The following is a 17591-nucleotide window of genomic DNA, read 5'->3' as shown; positions in this document are numbered from 1 at the left end:
GTATTCAGGCGGCTCCGTACCATGTGGTGACCCAGATTCCGATCGCAGGTGCATCTGAGACCGCGTTCTAGGCCCAGACCTGATATCAGGTACTGGTGTGACGCGCGCTAAAGGTTGCTACTACCCGTAGTACTATGAGGTCTATAGATGGTCGTGATGTGTAATCGTCACGCCGCCGTCATAGATCCAAACAGGTATAAACCTAGCCCTACAAGCCACACCAGCTCACGACCCACGAGTCTGAGTTTGAGCCCTACCAGTACGACCCATGAGTCTGAGTTCGACCTCTTCCATGTCTGAGTTCGACCACCTCGACCCAAACCAGCGGCCTCTTTCCACCAGTCCATTTCCAATTTCGTCACCACCACCACCATGAAGCTCCACACCACGCTCCTCGCGCTCTGCGCCGCGGCCGCCGTCGCTGACATCGTCCCCGAAGGCGGCAACCCCGAGATCGTCGGCGGCACCGAAGTTCCCGTCGGCCAGTTCAAGTACATTACCGGTCTCCGCGGCGGGTCGGCCACGTCCAGCAGCCGCTGCGGTGGCACGCTCATCGCGCCCAAGTACGTGCTGACGGCGGCCCACTGCGTTGCCGGGTTCACGATCGACTACGCGGCCGTGGGCACCCACTACACGTCGGGTGGCGCCGACGGCGAGCGCATCCGCGTCGTCAAGGCCATCGCGCACCCGCAGTGGACGAGCGACGAGATGCACTACGACTTTGGCATCCTCGAGCTCGAGCGCGCGAGCAGGGAGACGCCTGTGACGCTCAGCTTTGACGACGACGCGTCCAACGCGCCGGGCGTCGTCGCCAAGGTGCGCGGCTGGGGGACCACGCGCTCCAACGGCGCGCAGTCCAAGGTGCTGCTCGAGGTCGGCGTCAAGGTCTGGGCCAACGACCAGTGCGCCAAGAACCTCAACGGCATCCACGAGTCCATGATCTGCGCGGGCGGCGTCAAGGGCCAGGACTCGTGCCAGGGCGACTCGGGTGGTCCGCTCACGGCCACCAAGAACGGCAAGGAGGTCCAGATCGGCGTCGTCAGCTGGGGCGAGGGCTGTGCGCAGGCCAACAAGCCGGGTGTCTACTCGCGCCTCTCGTACGGCAAGGACTTTATCGCGCCGTACCTCACTAAGTCGAGCCTCCGCACCGAAGCCAACTAGACTTGGAGTTGTGATTGGTCGTTGAATCGTCTCTGTGTCATCGCAAACATTGTCGCGCGTCCTATATAAGTCTAACCTGTGAACGTTGTTTTCCATCATTTCTTCTTGACTCGGCTATCAGAGGGCAGACATTGTCTACTTGTGCACGAATGAATATACGATGAATAGAGCATTGGTCGAAAGGCCTAAAATATTTAAGCCAATCACGATGCTGATAGCCACCCGATACTAACACATTTTGATATCACTTTCGTAACTCTCTTGTACATGATACGTCATTGTCCTATGTCTTCTCCTGTACCACGGTGTGTTTGCACAATGGCTACCGCTCGATAGCACCAGCGGTTAGGCGTGAGAAGGCTTTCGAAACTCTTGAAACTCTTGGGTCTTATCCTGGGTCTTATATCTTGGGTCTTATCCAAGCTATAACAATTAAGACCTCGTCTTGCTTCTACGTGAGGTCCAATGTCTCTGGAAATGACGCTGCGGTAAAAGGAGGAGGATGTGGACGATGATGAACATCAGTTGGTGATTGCGCGACCGCAAATGGCCTGGTCAGGACCCTCGCTCCTTGCTAATATACCCCGAACCATGCATCTTGGCCAGAGCTCCAGCTGCCATCTAAGATAGAAAACGCCCAATACGTCCTTGAGGCCATCTTTGCTCGACGTTCGATGCACCTCGTCGATGCGAAGGGCTCGGATGAAGGGCGTGTCTTCCTGTCATCTTCAAAGAAAGCCCACATCACAATATCTCGAGCGCAATGATTGGCTAAAATACCGCCACTGGATTTTCGCAGCGTCGGTTAAGTGCGCATTTCAGCCAATGGCATCGCAGCGCGACGTTGAGGGTGTTCCTGGGGCGCTGGCGGTCACTACTGTTTTCTGCTCCGAGTCCAGAGACCGACGATGCTCGCCCGTGCTGCCCGCCTGACCTCCCGCGCTGCCTTCTTGCGCCGTGGCTTCGCCACGTACCCCGCTCACGAGCTTGTGGGTCTGCCCGCGCTCTCGCCCACGATGGAGCAGGGCAACCTCGCCAAGTGGAACATGAAGGAAGGCGACGCCATCTCGGCCGGCGACATCATCTGCCAGATCGAGACGGACAAGGCCATCGTCGACTACGAAGCCCAGGACGATATGTTCCTCGCGCGCATCTTGGTGCCGGAGGGTGCGGAAGGTATCAACGTCGGTCAGCCCATCATGATCACGGTCGAAGACGCCGGTGACGTTGGCGCGTTTGCCAACTACGTCGTGGACGCGGCGGCGATTCCGACGCCGGCGCCCAAGTCGCCGGAGGAAATCCCGCCCAAGAAGGAGGAGGTCAAGGTCGACCCGGCGACGAACGCCCCGGTCGCGCCCGCTGACTTTTTGGTCACGTCGCAAGTCCCGCAGAAGACCGTGCCCGGCCCGGCGATCCCGGCGCCAGTCGCGACGCCTGCCCCGGCGCCGACGCCTGCCCCCAAGGCAGCCCCGGTCGCTACGCCCGTCGCGAGCGCTTTGGCGTCCTTTGACAAGTGGGGCCGTGGCATCCAGCAGAGCCCGATCTCCAACAGCCTGCTTGTGCGCCAGAAGGCGTACTTGGCCCTCTACGGCACGACGGGCACGTTCCCGGTCGAGGCCAAGAAGGCCGCCAAGAAGTAAGCGTAGACGACCCACAATCCACTATGTTATAACTTGTTGTGCTGACTCTACTCTTAACAGACCCAAGCGCTCGGTCCTACATGCAGAGGCGTCCAAGGGCGGTCCTCCTTTCGCACAAAAAGTAGTGGCAGCTGCATATATGTTCATTATCCGCATCCATCGGGACTGTATTCATCAATGCATGATGAAGCTGCCGTTGCCTTCCTTCGTCTTGTCCATGAGGTTGAGCACGCCCGACGTGTCGACCGTCAGGAACTTGAGCAAACCCGGGTGGCGCTCGTCCAGCGCCTGGTACTCTTGGAAGTCGATCGTGCCGTTCTTGTCCGAGTCGGCTTCATGGAAGGTGCTTAGCACGAGCTTTTCAATCTGGTCGTCCGTGAGCCCGATCTCTAAGCACATCCTCTTCCTGAGCGACCACACAAGACGTGAGAGCGGCCGTACCCTTGCTCTCTTCCAAGCACGACTTGAGCATCGACATCGTCGTCTCCTGTGTGATGAAGCCTTCGCCACGCGGGTCCATCCACTGGAACGCCATGCGGAGCTTCTCTTCGCGCGTTGCCTTTTGGCTCAGCACCGAGAGGCCCTTGACGAGGTCAGCAAATGAGAGCTAATGTCATCCATGAGCCACGTGGCGATACAAAAGTGCATGCATACTTCTTCGGCCACGTTGGTGGCAAAGAACGCGTACAGTCGGTTCGGGAAGAGCGACTTGGACGAGACGCCGAGGAAGCGCATAAAGTCTTCCTTCGAGATGCGAATCACGCTCGAGTCCTGGAGCTCGGGCGTCGAGCCATACCCGAGAAGACCCATCGTGTGCTCGCGGATCGAGTCGATTTCTTTCGCCGTAAAGTGCGTGCATTCGACAAGCGACAGCGTTTCCTTCTGGCGCAGCAAGGCCACCTTGTCCTCGAGGACGCGTGTGACGCCGGTCGCCGAGGCGGGCGGTGGCGGCGGCAGGGAGACGGGCGGTGGCGCAATGGGCGGTGGCGCATGGCTGGGGACGGGCGCCGAGGCCGGCGGCGGCGGGGGCGCGCCCTGGCCGCGGGAGAAGATCGAGCGCTTGCGCTCGTTTCCTCCGCGCGGAAGCGAGTCCGTCGCGCTCGGGCGGTCCGTCTCCTCCTTGGACCGGCGCTTGAGCTTCCCTTGTTTGTTACCCATCTCGATATCAGCGTCACTTGGCTTGCACATGGCTTCCGACCCTATCCGGATACGCATCCGGACTCGCTCCAAACCGACGCAACGGCAGACGTGGCGCAACACACCCTCGCTCCTACTGGCGATTGCTATTTCGACTAGGAATTACGTGCCCTCGACTAGGAATTAAGAAGCACGAGTTCACTGTCGTTCCTCCTCCGTCGAGTCTGTCCGACGCCCCTCGCCGCAAGAGACGTGTCGTCGCGACACTTGGTGCAAGGTACTGCAAGACGACTGCATTGTCGCTTTTGTCGAAGAACACCGCTGGTGACATACACGGGTCCGTGTCGCAGCGCCCGGTGGCCATACGTGTACTACTGCTACCTTAGTAGACATGTCGTACAAAGCCTACTAACGTTTGTAGTCGGCAGCGCACCAACAAATGTGTGGACGTCCAGCCTCGGGGTGCGAAGGGTGTTACGTCCAAGCGAATGTATCTTGCCAGCAGCCTCGACAAGTGAAGCCGAAGAGGCGCTGGCTCCAAGGCGGCAAACCGAGCCATTCGACGAAAGCTGGTGTGCTGGAGCTTGCTCATGAACCTCGCCCTTGCACCCTTTATATATATATATCCACCGTGCTCGAGGTGGTCGAGTCGGTGGTGTCGTGTGGACGGCTGCGAACGAGGCGAAATGCGGGGTGCAGCTATTACCGTGTAGAGCCAAACGAGCACACTTTATACAGGGCCGTCGGCAACGACGGTGGCATTGTCAAGAGGAGAGATACCGTCACGGAGCCAGGCACTCTAAAGAGGCCCAGAGCGAGTCGCGATGGTCAGAAGTGCTTGCATCAACCCCAAATGCGTTCAGACGGACGAGGATTAGGCGCTGATGGTCGAGTCTTATCAAGGGAAATAAGACTTGAGTCTTATCTTGTACAAATTGGCAAGCGCAGCACAGCCTGGAACAAGAAGGACCGCGTTCGCGCCCGCAAGCAGGTCGCTTTTGACATGCACAAAAACAAGATCTTGCGGATCACAATATCCGGATCGTGTCCGGAAAAAAAGTCACTTGGCAAGTACCATCATCCTCCAAGCCGGACAAGCCGGACACGATGGAGGCCCGCGCGCGACTGCAAGGAATCTTCACGACGGGGGGCGGCGACGCCAGCAACGACGCGCTGCGCTACAGCGCGCCCAAGGAGCCGACCAAGGCGGCCGCGGCTCCGGCGGCGGCAGCGCCATCTTCGTCGGGCGGCGAGGCGCCGACCATTATCTTTAGCGCCGCCGTCCAGCTCCACAAGTACGACCTCATCAAGAAGGAGTATGCGGCGAGCTACCCGAATGTGGGCTGCGTCATTCTCGGCAGCAATGCCACGTACTCGGTGCTCTTTTACAAGACGCAGAAGGAGCAGATCTCACTCTCGCCCGTCACGACGACCTTCCGCGCGACGCTGCAAGCCAACGGGTACGTCAACCTGTACGACGCGGTCGGCGACAACTACTCGGCGCGGTTCGCATCCGAGACCGATGCGCAGTCGTTCATTCGGACGCTCTTCCTCACAAAGATCCACGTGGGCATCTGGGGCCAAGGCCAGTTTGGCGCGATCGCGGCCGATGCGCTCACCAAGGAAGAGCTCTCGGCGATCGATGGCCGCGTGATTGCTGACGGCGACACGGTCGGTGTCGCCTTTAGCGTCTGGCGCATCGTCGGCAACGCGGGCTGCTCGCCGCTCGACGTCGTGACAAAGTACCCGCCCTTTGAGAAGGCGACGTCCACAAGCGACATGCGCAAGTTCCGCATTGGCGACAAGGCCGAGCGCATCGCTGCGCTGGAAGAAGGCACGCTTGGCATGAAGAAGGCCGGGTCGCGCATCCTGCTGGCCCCGCCCGCAAAGACCAATGGGAAGGACTGGTACATCTTGCAGATCGAGGTGCTCAAGATCAAGTCGGAGCGAGGTGACGAGGCGCCGCCGCGCCGTCGGGCAACTGCCCCTTCGACACCTGCGCCCGCCGCTGACCCAACGCCGGCACCGGCGTCGACGAGCGCGCCGCCCGCGCGGGACCTCGTGCCGTACGCGGACGACACGACGTCGGCGCTCGAGACGCAGCGCCAAGCCCTCAAGGACATGGAAGCCAAGATCGCCGAACTAAAAAAAGAGGCGGCGCAAAGCAGCATGCCGCCGCCATCGAATGGGTCTCCGTATGCGATGCCGCCGAGTATGTATGCATCTCCGTACATGCCGCCGCCGACCGCCGGGTACCAACCGTGGGCCATGGCGCCGCCCGTCGCGACCGGCGGAAAGCCCCTCGACCTCATGCTCATGGAACTGCACACCAAGGTCGACCATTTGATTCGCATTGCGCCGAATGCCAACGCGTCATCGTCATCGAGTCTTCTCGGCCTCAACGATGCGACGAGCACCCTCCGCGGTGTCGAGCGGCTCGTGGGCGAGAACGACCGACTCTTGAGCCAGCTCAACCTCCAAAACCAGCAGTTCCAGAGCTACGAGTCCAAGTACGACGAAGCGCAGCGGGCGGTCGCCAAGCTCCACGCGGAGAAGGCGCAGTGGAAGGACCAGCTTTCGCTGCAGCAAGCCGAGGCCGCCAACTTGGCCGCGGCGCGGGATGCGGCACTCACGCAAGCCAGCCGGTTGCACCAAGAAGTACAGCAGTTGCGCTACGCGTTTTACCAAAAGCAGCAGTCGACGTGTACGTTGCCCATATGACGAGATATGCTAAGGGGACTCTGTAGCCGACTCGGAGACACGCGAACAAGAGCTGACCTTTGAGAAGGACGCGCGCATCCGCGCCGAGACGGCGCTCAAGCACGAGACAATGGCGCGCTCGATGCTCGAGCAAGAAGTTGGCCTCCTCAAGAAGCAAACCGCCAACTTGACGTCGCTCCACGAGTCGGAAGTCCACTCGCAAAAGCTCAGCCTCGAGCGCGCGTTGGCGCAGGCCGCCGAGACCCACAAACAAGAGATCGACGGTCTCTATGCGGCCTTTGAGGCTGAAAAGGTGTCACGATGACATACCGTATGTGCCGCTCAGACGAGTATAGGCCACGTGGTCGGCTCCGCCTGTGAACAACGACCTCCAAGCCGCGTACGACGAGCTCCGCGACCACTACGAGGCGCTGCAGACCGACGTGGCCCGGCTCAAGACCGCCAACAGCGCGCACGCTGCTGAAGTCGCCAACCTCGAAGCCGAGAAGAGCCTTCGCATGCAGCGCATCACCGAACTCGAGGAGCTCCAAACATTCACGGCCTCGGCGCGCGAGCAGGAAGTGCGCGCACTCACCGACCAGGTACTACATCTGTATATCGAAAGGATAACGTTGCAACTCGGGCGGTAGGTTCAAGCGCTCGAGGCTCAACTGCGCGACTTGCCGGGCGGGCCCCTCCCGGACGGTGCCTGCGCGACGTGCGCCTCGACCGACGCACGGTTGGCGGCAGCCGCGGCCAAGGAAGACGCGGCCGCGACCGCCCTCGAGGAAGCCGAGGAGCTGCGCCGGGAAGCCCAAGAGCTGCTGACGTCGTCAGGCCCGTCGTCGTCGTCAGCGAACGTCGGCGAGCTCTTCAAGGACGTCGTGAACGACATCTTCTTCCGGTTCCAGGACGTCTTTGAAGATGAAGTGTCGTTGGACGGCAATCAAGTGCTAAAGGACATCAAGAAGATCCTCAAGCAGAGCACCAAGGAAGTGCTCGCCAAGATGGAGACATCGGAATAGATACTAACTACAGTCATGTATTGGCCTATATGTCATCTTACGCCGCCGCGTTGAAGGCACGCGTCGCGTCGAGCGGCTCCTGCTTGAGCTGGAGGAAAATCTGCTTCATGCGCGTCACGTCGACTTCCTCCGAGTCAATGTGCTTCTTCTCCTCGGGCTTGTCGCCACGGGCGCGGGCCTCGGCGGCCGCGCGCTTCGCGTGCTTGGCCTTGATCGACTCGAGCTCGACCAGCGTCACGACGCGCTCCCACGGGTTGGGGCTCACCATATCGGCCTCGAGCTTCTCGACCGCAGCCTGCTCCTGCGTGCGGTTGGCGAGGATCTTGGCCTCACGGAGGCGCTCGCGCTCGGCCTTGAACTGCTCCATGACCTCAAAGGCCTTGGCGCGGTTCTCTTCCGCGACCTTGGCGTGCTCGAGCGCGGTCTCTTGGATCTTGCGCTCGTACTCGGCCTGGAACTCGCTACATCATCATGGAGCCCATGAGCCATCGCTCTTCCTCGGCCATGGCGACGACGTACGCGTAGGCGGCGTGGGTCGGGGTAACGTCGAACACGTCCATTCTGTCTTGCTGTGTACTTTCGAGGGGAATCGAGCTTTGCCGGTTCTCTCGCAAGTGACGATTTCATCCGGATAATGTTCTCTCGGTTTCAGTATAACTATCCGGACGCCGGATATCTCTGGCCACTACATACAAACTACAATATACCACTTAAGTGCGCCGATCCTTTGTGGTATCTCTTCTTTAAGATGCGTGCTCGTTTAAGTGCGAGGTAGTGGCACCCGCGCCTGCCACGTGCAAGGGCTCACAGCCCCACACGTCGTCCTAAACAGTGTAGCGTCCACTGGCTTGTCGCCCACAGCACCAAGTACACTCTCGTTTTTCCATGGGCTACAGCTTTGTGCGGTCCATACGCAGGGGCGATACGGGTGTTGCATGCAAGCTATCAATGCGGACGTGACCTTAGTCGATCGATTCCCCTAAGTGCGACGTTGAAGTGACCCGCGCTCCTAAATTTAGCGCGCATTTGGCGTTGAAGTGCATTTTGGTTCACGACTGCTAATGTAAGCGACGATAGGAAGCTTCAAGCGGCTGATGCGGATACTGCTTTGCGTAGACCCCGCCCATGTCCAAGATGAAGCGACGTGAAATGGGCTTCGATACAAACACGCACAACCAGAAACTCCCCGAGTACAATGCGCTCGCGGACCAGAATTTGCGCCACTTTTTCGAAAACCAAAAGCTCCAGAGCCACTTGCACGAAGTGGGCCTCATTGACAAGACAGGGCGCGTCATCGACCCGGACAAGCACAAGGCGAAGCTCTCGATCATTCAGCAAGAGTTCAAGCTCGCGGAAAAAGCCGAGCTCGCCAAGCAACGCGAAGAAGACGAAATCCGGCGTCGCGTCCAGCTCCGTCGCCACGCCGCCTTGAACGAAGCGCGAAAAGAGGAAAAAATCGTCAAGCTCAAAGAAGACCGCAAGCTCACGCGCCAGATTGTCCAGGCGGCGAAGGAGTATGCAGTGCCCCATGGCTCCAGCAGCAGCAGTAGCGGCTCGGGCCCGCGCTCGACGCTCTCCAAGTCGACCTCGTCGCCGCTCTCGTCGAAAGCCTCCAACAACGACTCGTTCCGCTCATAAGCACGTAAGACATGTTGCGATTTGCCAGTTTGTTGCCGGCCTCCGAGGGTCAATCGATTGCTGCTGCAACCAGTTCGGCGAGGATCCCGGATAAGAATCCTGTATCCGGAGAGGTGGGCCAACCTGGTGGCGGAGAGATCCCATCTTGCTGCGCGACCATGTTTCACATGCGCCGAGGAATCGCGCGATCGGCGCGCTTCATGCGACGACACCCGAACGCTTCCAGCACGCTCAAGGCGGACTTCACCAAGATCGCCGGGCCCGGCCGCCGCATGGCCGCGATGGCCCCGCGCGCGACCTGCGTCCCGCTCCTCGACATCATGGACGCGCTCCGGCGAGATGGCGTCGACCAGATATCGCTCATGTACCACTCGCTTGTCGACGACGAAGGGCGATAGCGGTCAACTAATGAGCTAAGCGATTGCGTCCTCGTACATGGATATCCAACATTTGAGCTCTGCAGGTCCAAGACTGGAACACGCGAGCCATGCCATTTCACGCGGTGTCATCCGGAGCTGGTTTGGTTGCATGTCAAGGCGTGGTGGATATGCAAGTGCGAGCTTTGTCAATCGACTACCTCTGGGCACCATGCCATGCTTGTATCCAGGACTGGTGGTGCCGTATGTAGCCTTTGCCGACGAAGGCAAGCGTGTATCATAGTATAACAAGAGTTATATTGGTGGTGTTTGCTCAAACTAAGTAAGAATCATTCGGTGGGCCGCGTCGCTCGACTGCTACGAGAGCACCCGAGCGGCGTGGCGCCACCGTACGACGCCTATTAACTTACTCCTGCTGGACGGGGAACTCGAAGACGACTTCCTTGTTGGTCAACTTCTTGTAGACCGTGGCGAACGTGTCGAGCTTGGTCTCAACGTTGACCTGGTCCTTGGGGTCGAGGAAGACCTTGAGGAGCTTCGTGCCGTCGAGCTTGCAGCGCGTGCGCTTGCCGACGATCTCCGTGGGGTAGACAAGGTCCTATAGGAAGAGTGCAACCATCAGTATTGGGCATGGGAAGGCGAACCCCCAGAGGCCACCATCGAATAGACAAGATCGGCGATGGGTACGTACGTCAAGGATGGCGTCCTGGACCGACGTGAGCGTGCGCGAGCGGGCGCGGGGGGCCGACGTGTGGGCGCTGCGCGAGTGGCCCTTGCCGAGGATCGTGCGCTGGGCAATGATGACGACGTGGCGGCCCGAGAACTTCTTCTCGAGTTCGCGGACGAGGCGCGCCTGGATCTTGTTGAAGCTCTTGAGGAGGCGGAACGGCACGAAGATGACGATGGCCTTGCGGCCGCCGACAACATCGACCTGCTTGGCGGCCGTGATGTAGAGGTCCTTCAAGTCAGCCTTGATGTCGGCCGACGAGTTCTCGAGGGCGGCGAGTTCGTGGGCGACCTGCTTCTCGAAGTCATCGGCGACCTGGCCGGCGGGCTTGACAATCTTAGCAGACGACATGCTTCTTACTTGGTGTTTACTAGAGCAATAATGACCCAAGCATTTGAAGCCCAAAGCCACTTGACTGGCTGCGCGTTCCCCGCCACCGATTGGACGCGAAAAGCAATCCACCCTAAGTACGCTTGGCACTGATTAAGTCCGTTAAATACGGATACCACCCTTGGGTATCCGGATATTTTGACTAAACCGGGGTTTGCCCCATTTGTCCCATCCATTCGAGCGCTGGTCGACGAGAGTGCGAAGCATTGCTGGTTGTGTGGTTGGCTCAACTAAGCTTACTTGTACGAGCACAGTGCACTGGATACATCCCTGCGTACAGTATATCGGTATGAGCTAGATTTGCTACGACTGATGAAGAGATGCTGGCGGCGAGACACCGTCGACGGAGGTCGACACGGCCTTGTTACCGGTATCGTAGTGGCGAAACAAGCGGCTGCCTGCAATGACTAATAACCTATTAGCGTAGGAGGGCCACTGACTGGCATTTTGGTTGATGCGTTGGCGCGCTCCAATATCGTGTGGGGTCCCAAGGAGTGAGAGTGCCAGGTTTGAGAACGCAGGACATCTGGGAAGGGTTTTTGGGACAAAGGTCAAGTCGACTAAAGTACATGGAAACATGCAGGTTAGTCGAAATCATATTCGATCGCGCCAAGTTGGACAATGCAACCGGTGCTGAGGGAGACGCTGCTGTTCCTGCTCGCGGGCGTGCTCGAGATCGGTGGCGGCTACGGCGTGTGGGTCTACGCCAAGCAGAGCGAGAAGGCGTCCGCCACGTACATTGCGTACGCCGTCCTCGGGTCCATCGCGCTCGTGGCGTACGGCTGGGCCCAGACGTTGCAGACAATCGACTTTGGCCGGCTCTACGCAGTCTATGGAGGCTACTTTATTCTACTGAGTCTTCTCTGGGGCTGGGTTGTCGCTGGCGTCAAACCCGACGTTGGCGACTGGGTCGGCGCGTCCATCGCCTTTGCCGGCGTCCTCGTCATGCTCTACTGGCCTCGGTCCTAGTCCTCCCGATAAGTTGCTAGAAGAATTTGCGGATACAAGCTTCTTATTTTAGCGCGGAGTCGCTCCGTGGTAGCTAAGGGTAGAACGTTTGGCGAAGCAGCGGGTAGCTACGCGCAGGCAAGAGAAAGACCGTCGGGAGTGGCGTCGGCGAGGTCGTAGTCTCCGGTGTCAAGACGCCGTATAAGACAGCCGTCACGAGCAGCACTAAGAGCACCAAGGTATGAGCTAGAACATCAAGAGAGTCTTTATGCTACCGATAAAGAGCGCAATCAGGCAGGGAAGGACCTTCTGGAGACGCACATAGCACTGGTATGACATGTCGGTGTGCACTTTGGCAGTCGCGACCTGGAGCGGCGGCAGCCCCGCTTCGTGGTGGAGGCAGGCGGTCATTTCAATTATGTTGCTTCTTAGGTACGCACGACCCGTTCGTTCTGCTGTCCCTTCTCTCCTGTCTGCTCTATCCGAGTCGACTTCCATCACGAGGTTGACGCCGGCGGCGGAAGCGCTTTGGCCCGTGCACTGGGCCGCACGTACGGCAGCCCATTCCGGCCATAGCACGACACGAAACGAAAGCTCTCTTGAATATGGTGGGCCTTGCGCACGTTCATATGAATGACGTCGCAGCAGTCGTCGCACTCGTACTCGTCACAAGCGACGCAGAGCACGGTGGCGACGACTCCTTTTCCGCACGATTCGCACTCCTACATAAGCGCTTGTGACGGTCGTCCTTTCGATTTTCGTAAGTACCGTCGGGCGCGGGGCCATGTACGCAGTTTGATTGATGCGGATGCGCTGCGGCAACACTGCGGCGAGGTGGTCGTCTTTGGCGGCCTTGGCCTCCGCGGCCGCCGTCGCTGCTGCCACCTCGTCCGGCGTCAACACATGCGGGTCTAGCGGGTGCTCCCACCGCGTCTCACGCGTCACTTGGTTCCAGTAGTACGTGGTGTACGGCGGCGTCTCGAGCACGAGCTCGACCCAGTTGCCGCGCTGAACGGGCACTTGGTCGGCCGACCCGTCGCCCGCGCGCGCAAAGATGGTCGCCAGCATCGCCTTGTAGTCGACGTCGTTTGGAAAGAGCGAGCACGCCCGCTTGACGAGCTGCGTCGTGCCTGCGGTGAAGAAGCGCTGGGCGAAGAGCCAAGTGCGCGCCTTCTCGGCCAGCGGGCGCCAATCGGCGTGGTACTCGAGCAGCGTCGTCATGCAGTGCACGAGCACGAGCACGGTGCACCACACGGCGTTGCTCTCGATATGCCCGAGCTCAAAGCTCGGCAACGGCAGCGAGAGAAACCCCGCAAGCGGCGGCGCCGGCTCCCAAAAGCCGCCATTTCGCAGCGCGCCGTGAAGGTACTCGATGCACTTTTCGGCATCGCGCGCCGCGAGCACCGACGCCGACACGTTCTCCGAGACGATCGCCGCGGCTCTTGGCGCATCTGCCTTCTTCGCCTTTGGCTTCTTGTGCGGGCCGCGGGCAGGGGGCATTGACTGCTGGCTCGATCGGGCGTTTTGCTCGAGGAGCCAAACCCCAACCCTAGCAAAAACCCTAACCCTCGTTGTTGAACAGCGTTGGCGTCAGCGGCGTCATGACGCCTCTGCGTGTCGAGGTGATGTAGCAACATGGTTGGAACAATAATAAGATAGATTTAACAGCACTTGAAAGCCACTCTAGTGTCTTCGGCGCGCTGTGCGAATCGCGCTCTCGTCCATCCTCATCGTCACCACATGCACCATCATTGAAAGGTGTTTAGACCGTCTTGGGGAGGGGGCGGGCGCGCTCAATGACGTCCAAGCGGTCCTGGCCGACGCCGATCCACTTGATGTGCGTGCCGAGGAGCTCCTCGACACGAAGCACGTACTTTTGCGCGTTCACAGGCAGCTCCTCAAAGGTGCGGCACTTGGAGATGTCCTCGGACCAGCCGGGGAGCGTCTCGTACTGCACCGTCGACTCTTCGAGCGGCTGGAGGTTCGACGGCATGCCCGAGAGCTTCTTGCCGTTGTGCCAGTAGGCGACGCCGATCTTGACTTCCTTGAGGCCCGTGAGCACGTCGAGCTTCGTGAGGTTGATCTCGGTGAAGCCGTTGACGAGGTTCGAGTACTTCATCTGGGGAATGTCGAGCCAGCCGCAGCGGCGCGGACGACCGGTCGTCGTGCCGAACTCGGCGCCGACGGTCCCGAGGTGCGCACCAATGTCGTCGTGGAGCTCGGTCGGGAACGGACCCTCGCCGACGCGCGTGCAGTAGGCCTTGACAATACCAATGATACCGTTGATGCGGTTGGGCGAGATACCGCCGCCCGTGCAGATCGAGCCGATCGACGGGTTGGACGACGTCACGTACGGGTACGTGCCAAAGTCAATGTCGAGCATCGTCGCGTTCGCGCCTTCGACGAGGATCTTCTTGCCCGCGACGTATGCCTTGTTGAGGTACTCGACCGAGTCGATCGTGATCGGGAGGATCTGCTCCTTGAGGACGCGGTAGCGCTCAATCTCGGCTTCGACGTCCAAGTCGAGGTCCGGGTAGTTCTCCTTGTAAAAGGTAAACTGCGCACGCATCTTGTCGGCAAAGTCGTCAAAGTAGCGAAGGTCGCCAACGCGGACGCCGTTGCGGAGCATCTTGCTCGAGTACGCCGGACCGATGCCCTTCTTGGTCGTGCCAATCTTGTTGCGGCCACGGCGGTTCTCCATGAGGCCGTCAATTTCCTGGTGCAAGTCGAGCACCATGTGCGCACGATCCGAGATGAGGACGCGACCTTCGCAGTCGACGCCAGCGTCCTTGAGCATCTCGAGCTCCTTGAGGAGCGCCGGGAGGTGCACGACAACGCCGTTGCCAATGACGCAGACCGCCTTGTCGTTCAAGACACCGCTGGGCACCAGATGGAACTTGTACTTCTTGCCGTTGCAGACAATCGTGTGGCCGGCGTTGGCACCGCCGGCGACACGCGCAATCACGTCGTACTCTTGCGAGAGCATGTCAACGAGCTTGCCCTTGCCTTCATCGCCCCACTGCGCACCGAGGACGACGTCGACGCCGGGGCCATCGCGCTTGGGGTTGGCGACCGCGCTCTCGATGCGGTTGAGCTTCGAGAGCACTTCGCGGAGCATGCCACGCGTCGTGTCACGGAGCGGGACTTCGTTCGCCATGAGGGGCGTCGGGCCCATGTTCATGGCGGCGAACATGACGCCGGCGCCGGCGGCCGCGGCCGAGGCCGTGCCAGCGTGGCGCCGGAGGCCATGGACTGCGCGACTCCACATGCGGGTTGACTTGAGCGGGACCGAACCTTTTCACAAGTAGCGGGCTCGACTGCCGGCCCCACGTTTAAAACAGCGCGATCCTTCGGAGTGTTTTAAACATGTAAAACGGTTTGAAACAGACGGCCACCAATCAGATGGTGCCCGATGCCGCATCGGTTTACGGTTACAAAAATGGCCCGCATACTGAAGGCAAGTGCTTTCGGCGGCGGTGCCGGCCAGCCACGAATGGATTTCAGCCAATCAGCGACCTGGAAAGGCGAAGCGCGGAATTTGACCCGTTGTGGCAACTGAACTCCGGTGCATTCTTGAACCTGCGACCGCTGTGCGCCACCAGTGCAGGAGTGCGACACGTCATGCCGCGACACGGTCGATGGTCTATGGAATCCAGCGCGGCGATGCGGCATGGCCCCGCATTTTTCCGTATTTTACGCACGTTTTCACGGGATTTTCCGAAACGTTAGCTATTTCGAGCGCCAACCGCCGCCGCAGGTTTCGCATCGCATCGGAACCTTTGCATCGGCACTCGAAATAGCGTGGATAGGTAGATAGATACCTGCTGCGGAGGAATGGATAGATGAACATACCGGTATCCACGATCGCGACTATTCAGTGGGACAATGTCTGCGGTTGAAGTGTGCGCACGCAATCGAAACCACCGAGGTTTTCCAGAGAGGCTTGCTGGACTTGCCTCAGCTCTTAGCCGCAAGCCTTGAGCTCCAAGATTGGGATGGAGGAGATGCTTTAGGGCTGTTCGCGGTGCAACGAAGGCAGAAGTCACATGCGAATACCTGGGGTCTGTGATGTTGATCCACTGACAAGCTCGGAGTGACGTTGACGAATAGAGCTCGGAGAAACGATGCGCCGGCAAGGATAGCTAAACTGTACCATAATACGAGTGGCTCGTCGGCCACGGACCCTGGGCGCTTGAACGAGCAACACGGGGCAATCAAGAGGCCTGACGACCTCGCGCGTCGTCCGTCGTCGAGGTGGCCCGACAGGCTCGGTTCAACGTCAGACGATTCGGGCTGAAGCATAAAAAAACACATATTTCCTCTTTAGGAATAGTCCAGTTGGTCGCAAATCTTTGATTTGGTCACGGCGGTGTTCAGGCCGTAATCGCGGTACCGAAAGCCGTTGAACGACGTCGTAAACGTCCCGGGCTTGACGATGCGCTCGTTGTTGACTTGGATCGCGCCTTTCTCTTCGCCAATGACGCGGTTGCTGTCATCCATATGAGCCTCGTGGGTCCCAAGTCCTCGTCGTACCTCGTCGTGTACATGCAGTGCTCGTTGCGCGCGGCCGCAATCGGTCGGAGGTCCATGGCATTGGCACTGAGCTCCTCCGGAAACAACTCGGCGCGGGCTTGGGCCAAGACGGCGCTGGGTGAGATCACGTCGACCTTTTTGATTTTGACAAGCCCGCTTTGCTCGATTTCTAGGCATTTCGTGAGGTCGATTCTGCGATCTTTGGGGTGGTAGACCTTTCTTCAAGGTCAGTTTGTCCATGCGCTGGCTCATGGGGTTGTCTCTGCGCTCGACGCCGTCGCCAAACGCACTCGACGATGTCTGGTACATGAACTTGACGAGCTTGGCTTCCTCCGACTGGTTGTTTTCCGTTGCTACTGGCATGTCGTCGAGCTTGGGTGCAACAAACTCGGTTGGCTCGTGCAAATTGATGCCGACGATGCCAGATGACGTCGTGAAGAAGGGGCTCGGCGTCCGGCGAATGTGGTGCACGCGCGATCCGCGGGACGCAGCAGACATGACGAAGATAGAATGACCGCAATGGTTCAGCAGACTCATGGGCTCGATGGTGATTGGGCGTTGAAGGTTCTATATTTAGACCAGCCAATCCACGCCCGGTATTTCGATCCAAGCCAACATGGCGCCAAACGATTTCGACACCGCACTGCTGGCTGAAAGGTTGATACTTACTCGGCCACGTCCATAGAGTCTCTAGACTACCAAAGCGCACCACGTATTTGAGAGGTACTGGTCAGTGGCGGAGGAGCAACCGCGGTATCGCATTTCCTGCAGGCAGTCGTACCCGGCCGATCCGATATGACGGCAAGTATACTTGGAAATTATACGCGAGATCACAGTACAAGACACGGTGGCTTTTGCATGGACGGCATGTTCATTACTACAGCCCTATTCGTATCGATTTGAAAGCACTGGCTGCTGCTTTTGCAACTACGTGACATGGCCCGCTCTTATATGTGACTATGTTTGGCATGCGCCACAATTAACAAGGTGGTCGATTGCTCTTGTTATAGACCTCACCCGCCGACGAGACATCGCTTCTTGTACTCTACAACACGTCTTCTATCTGTGAGCCGAGTTGAAGCGATTTCATTTTCGACCGCGATCGGGGCGATTCAGCCGCTCAACATCGGGCTCAACGGCGACCCAGGCATTTCACGACATCGGATTGGTTAAAAATAAGATAAATGTGACCAATAGTAGGGCGTCATGGCTCGGCAGGATTGCAAAAACGTTGTTGACGCACCATAGTCCAGGTTATGCCTTAAGCCAAGCGGTGCGTCACTCAAATCTCTAAGAGAGTGAGTTGTACAAAGTT

The 17591-nt window shown here is 59.1% G+C and overlaps 13 protein-coding genes across 13 annotated transcripts; 6 read left to right on the top strand and 7 right to left on the bottom strand.

Annotated features, from left to right (window-relative positions):
• Positions 1-294: 294 nt before the first annotated feature.
• Positions 295-1257, top strand: SDRG_13763 (hypothetical protein). The gene has a single exon (XM_008619861.1). It carries the CDS (start codon positions 373-375, stop codon positions 1159-1161), a length of 789 nt encoding a protein of 262 aa, XP_008618083.1. The 5' UTR covers positions 295-372; the 3' UTR covers positions 1162-1257.
• Positions 1258-2069: 812 nt separating this feature from the next.
• Positions 2070-2801, top strand: SDRG_13762 (hypothetical protein; the record flags this gene model as incomplete). The annotated part of the gene is made up of 1 exon (XM_008619860.1): positions 2070-2801. The coding sequence occupies one exon, from the start codon at positions 2070-2072 to the stop codon at positions 2799-2801; it is 732 nt and encodes a 243-aa protein (XP_008618082.1).
• Positions 2802-2808: 7 nt separating this feature from the next.
• Positions 2809-4069, bottom strand: SDRG_13761 (hypothetical protein). Its single transcript, XM_008619859.1, has 3 exons — positions 3456-4069; positions 3243-3408; positions 2809-3190 (listed from the first exon to the last, which is right to left on the bottom strand). The coding sequence occupies exons 1-3, from the start codon at positions 4014-4016 to the stop codon at positions 2976-2978; spliced, it is 942 nt and encodes a 313-aa protein (XP_008618081.1). The 5' UTR covers positions 4017-4069; the 3' UTR covers positions 2809-2975.
• Positions 4070-5045: 976 nt separating this feature from the next.
• SDRG_13760 (hypothetical protein) lies at positions 5046-7663 on the top strand (the record flags this gene model as incomplete). Its single annotated transcript, XM_008619858.1, has 4 exons — positions 5046-6642; positions 6686-6951; positions 6995-7240; positions 7289-7663. 4 exons carry the CDS (start codon positions 5046-5048, stop codon positions 7661-7663), a joined length of 2484 nt encoding a protein of 827 aa, XP_008618080.1.
• On the bottom strand, positions 7573-8249 carry SDRG_13759 (hypothetical protein). Its single transcript, XM_008619857.1, has 2 exons — positions 8183-8249; positions 7573-8124 (listed from the first exon to the last, which is right to left on the bottom strand). The coding sequence occupies exons 1-2, from the start codon at positions 8221-8223 to the stop codon at positions 7701-7703; spliced, it is 465 nt and encodes a 154-aa protein (XP_008618079.1). The 5' UTR covers positions 8224-8249; the 3' UTR covers positions 7573-7700.
• A 444-nt stretch (positions 8250-8693) lies between these two features.
• Positions 8694-9329, top strand: SDRG_13758 (hypothetical protein). Its single transcript, XM_008619856.1, has 2 exons — positions 8694-8726; positions 8780-9329. The coding sequence occupies exon 2, from the start codon at positions 8789-8791 to the stop codon at positions 9299-9301; it is 513 nt and encodes a 170-aa protein (XP_008618078.1). The 5' UTR covers positions 8694-8726; positions 8780-8788; the 3' UTR covers positions 9302-9329.
• A 57-nt stretch (positions 9330-9386) lies between these two features.
• Positions 9387-9772, top strand: SDRG_13757 (hypothetical protein). Its single transcript, XM_008619855.1, has one exon. It carries the CDS (start codon positions 9460-9462, stop codon positions 9697-9699), a length of 240 nt encoding a protein of 79 aa, XP_008618077.1. The 5' UTR covers positions 9387-9459; the 3' UTR covers positions 9700-9772.
• A 179-nt stretch (positions 9773-9951) lies between these two features.
• On the bottom strand, positions 9952-10851 carry SDRG_13756 (40S ribosomal protein S7). Its single transcript, XM_008619854.1, has 2 exons — positions 10370-10851; positions 9952-10276 (listed from the first exon to the last, which is right to left on the bottom strand). The coding sequence occupies exons 1-2, from the start codon at positions 10754-10756 to the stop codon at positions 10085-10087; spliced, it is 579 nt and encodes a 192-aa protein (XP_008618076.1). The 5' UTR covers positions 10757-10851; the 3' UTR covers positions 9952-10084.
• Positions 10852-11394: 543 nt separating this feature from the next.
• Positions 11395-11803, top strand: SDRG_13755 (hypothetical protein). Its single transcript, XM_008619853.1, has one exon. The coding sequence runs from the start codon at positions 11417-11419 to the stop codon at positions 11762-11764; it is 348 nt and encodes a 115-aa protein (XP_008618075.1). The 5' UTR covers positions 11395-11416; the 3' UTR covers positions 11765-11803.
• Positions 11804-11837: 34 nt separating this feature from the next.
• Positions 11838-12154, bottom strand: SDRG_13754 (hypothetical protein; the record flags this gene model as incomplete). The annotated part of the gene is made up of 2 exons (XM_008619852.1): positions 11838-11968; positions 12019-12154. The coding sequence occupies 2 exons, from the start codon at positions 12152-12154 to the stop codon at positions 11838-11840; spliced, it is 267 nt and encodes an 88-aa protein (XP_008618074.1).
• An 86-nt stretch (positions 12155-12240) lies between these two features.
• Positions 12241-13243, bottom strand: SDRG_13753 (hypothetical protein; the record flags this gene model as incomplete). Its single annotated transcript, XM_008619851.1, has 2 exons — positions 12241-12465; positions 12512-13243. The coding sequence occupies 2 exons, from the start codon at positions 13241-13243 to the stop codon at positions 12241-12243; spliced, it is 957 nt and encodes a 318-aa protein (XP_008618073.1).
• A 139-nt stretch (positions 13244-13382) lies between these two features.
• Positions 13383-15085, bottom strand: SDRG_13752 (adenylosuccinate synthetase). The gene has a single exon (XM_008619850.1). The coding sequence runs from the start codon at positions 15009-15011 to the stop codon at positions 13506-13508; it is 1506 nt and encodes a 501-aa protein (XP_008618072.1). The 5' UTR covers positions 15012-15085; the 3' UTR covers positions 13383-13505.
• A 952-nt stretch (positions 15086-16037) lies between these two features.
• SDRG_13751 (hypothetical protein) lies at positions 16038-16781 on the bottom strand. Its single transcript, XM_008619849.1, has 3 exons — positions 16492-16781; positions 16277-16445; positions 16038-16232 (listed from the first exon to the last, which is right to left on the bottom strand). Exons 1-3 carry the CDS (start codon positions 16772-16774, stop codon positions 16067-16069), a joined length of 618 nt encoding a protein of 205 aa, XP_008618071.1. The 5' UTR covers positions 16775-16781; the 3' UTR covers positions 16038-16066.
• Between the last annotated feature and the right edge of the window lie 810 nt (positions 16782-17591).

The sequence above is a fragment of the Saprolegnia diclina genome (assembly GCF_000281045.1).
Source record: "Saprolegnia diclina VS20 unplaced genomic scaffold supercont1.63, whole genome shotgun sequence".
In the NCBI taxonomy this organism is placed as follows: domain Eukaryota; phylum Oomycota; class Saprolegniomycetes; order Saprolegniales; family Saprolegniaceae; genus Saprolegnia; species Saprolegnia diclina.
Note: the sequence above shows the minus strand (reverse complement) of the source record. Positions and strands in the feature narration are given on the sequence as shown.

Bases quoted from the DNA above. Each gene is read 5' to 3' on its own strand.
- SDRG_13751 (XM_008619849.1), bottom strand. From the start codon at position 16,774: ATGTCTGCTGCGTCCCGCGGATCGCGCGTGCACCACATTCGCCGGACG. The intron at 16,446-16,491 runs GTCTACCACCCC...CGAAATGCCTAG, and splicing joins CAAACTGACCTTGAAGAAAG to AAATCGAGCAAAGCGGGCTT. The intron at 16,233-16,276 runs GTACGACGAGGA...TATGGATGACAG, and splicing joins CACTGCATGTACACGACGAG to CAACCGCGTCATTGGCGAAG.
- SDRG_13758 (XM_008619856.1), top strand. From the start codon at position 8,789: ATGTCCAAGATGAAGCGACGTGAAATGGGCTTCGATACAAACACGCAC.
- SDRG_13759 (XM_008619857.1), bottom strand. From the start codon at position 8,223: ATGGACGTGTTCGACGTTACCCCGACCCACGCCGCCTACGC. The intron at 8,125-8,182 runs GTACGTCGTCGC...ATGATGATGTAG, and splicing joins CCGACCCACGCCGCCTACGC to CGAGTTCCAGGCCGAGTACG.
- SDRG_13757 (XM_008619855.1), top strand. From the start codon at position 9,460: ATGTTTCACATGCGCCGAGGAATCGCGCGATCGGCGCGCTTCATGCGA.
- SDRG_13763 (XM_008619861.1), top strand. From the start codon at position 373: ATGAAGCTCCACACCACGCTCCTCGCGCTCTGCGCCGCGGCCGCCGTC.
- SDRG_13756 (XM_008619854.1), bottom strand. From the start codon at position 10,756: ATGTCGTCTGCTAAGATTGTCAAGCCCGCCGGCCAGGTCGCCGATGAC. The intron at 10,277-10,369 runs GTACGTACCCAT...CTCTTCCTATAG, and splicing joins TCCAGGACGCCATCCTTGAC to GACCTTGTCTACCCCACGGA.
- SDRG_13755 (XM_008619853.1), top strand. From the start codon at position 11,417: ATGCAACCGGTGCTGAGGGAGACGCTGCTGTTCCTGCTCGCGGGCGTG.
- SDRG_13761 (XM_008619859.1), bottom strand. From the start codon at position 4,016: ATGCGTATCCGGATAGGGTCGGAAGCCATGTGCAAGCCAAGTGACGCT. The intron at 3,409-3,455 runs GTATGCATGCAC...GGATGACATTAG, and splicing joins CCACCAACGTGGCCGAAGAA to CTCTCATTTGCTGACCTCGT. The intron at 3,191-3,242 runs GTACGGCCGCTC...GGATGTGCTTAG, and splicing joins GTGCTTGGAAGAGAGCAAGG to AGATCGGGCTCACGGACGAC.
- SDRG_13752 (XM_008619850.1), bottom strand. From the start codon at position 15,011: ATGTGGAGTCGCGCAGTCCATGGCCTCCGGCGCCACGCTGGCACGGCC.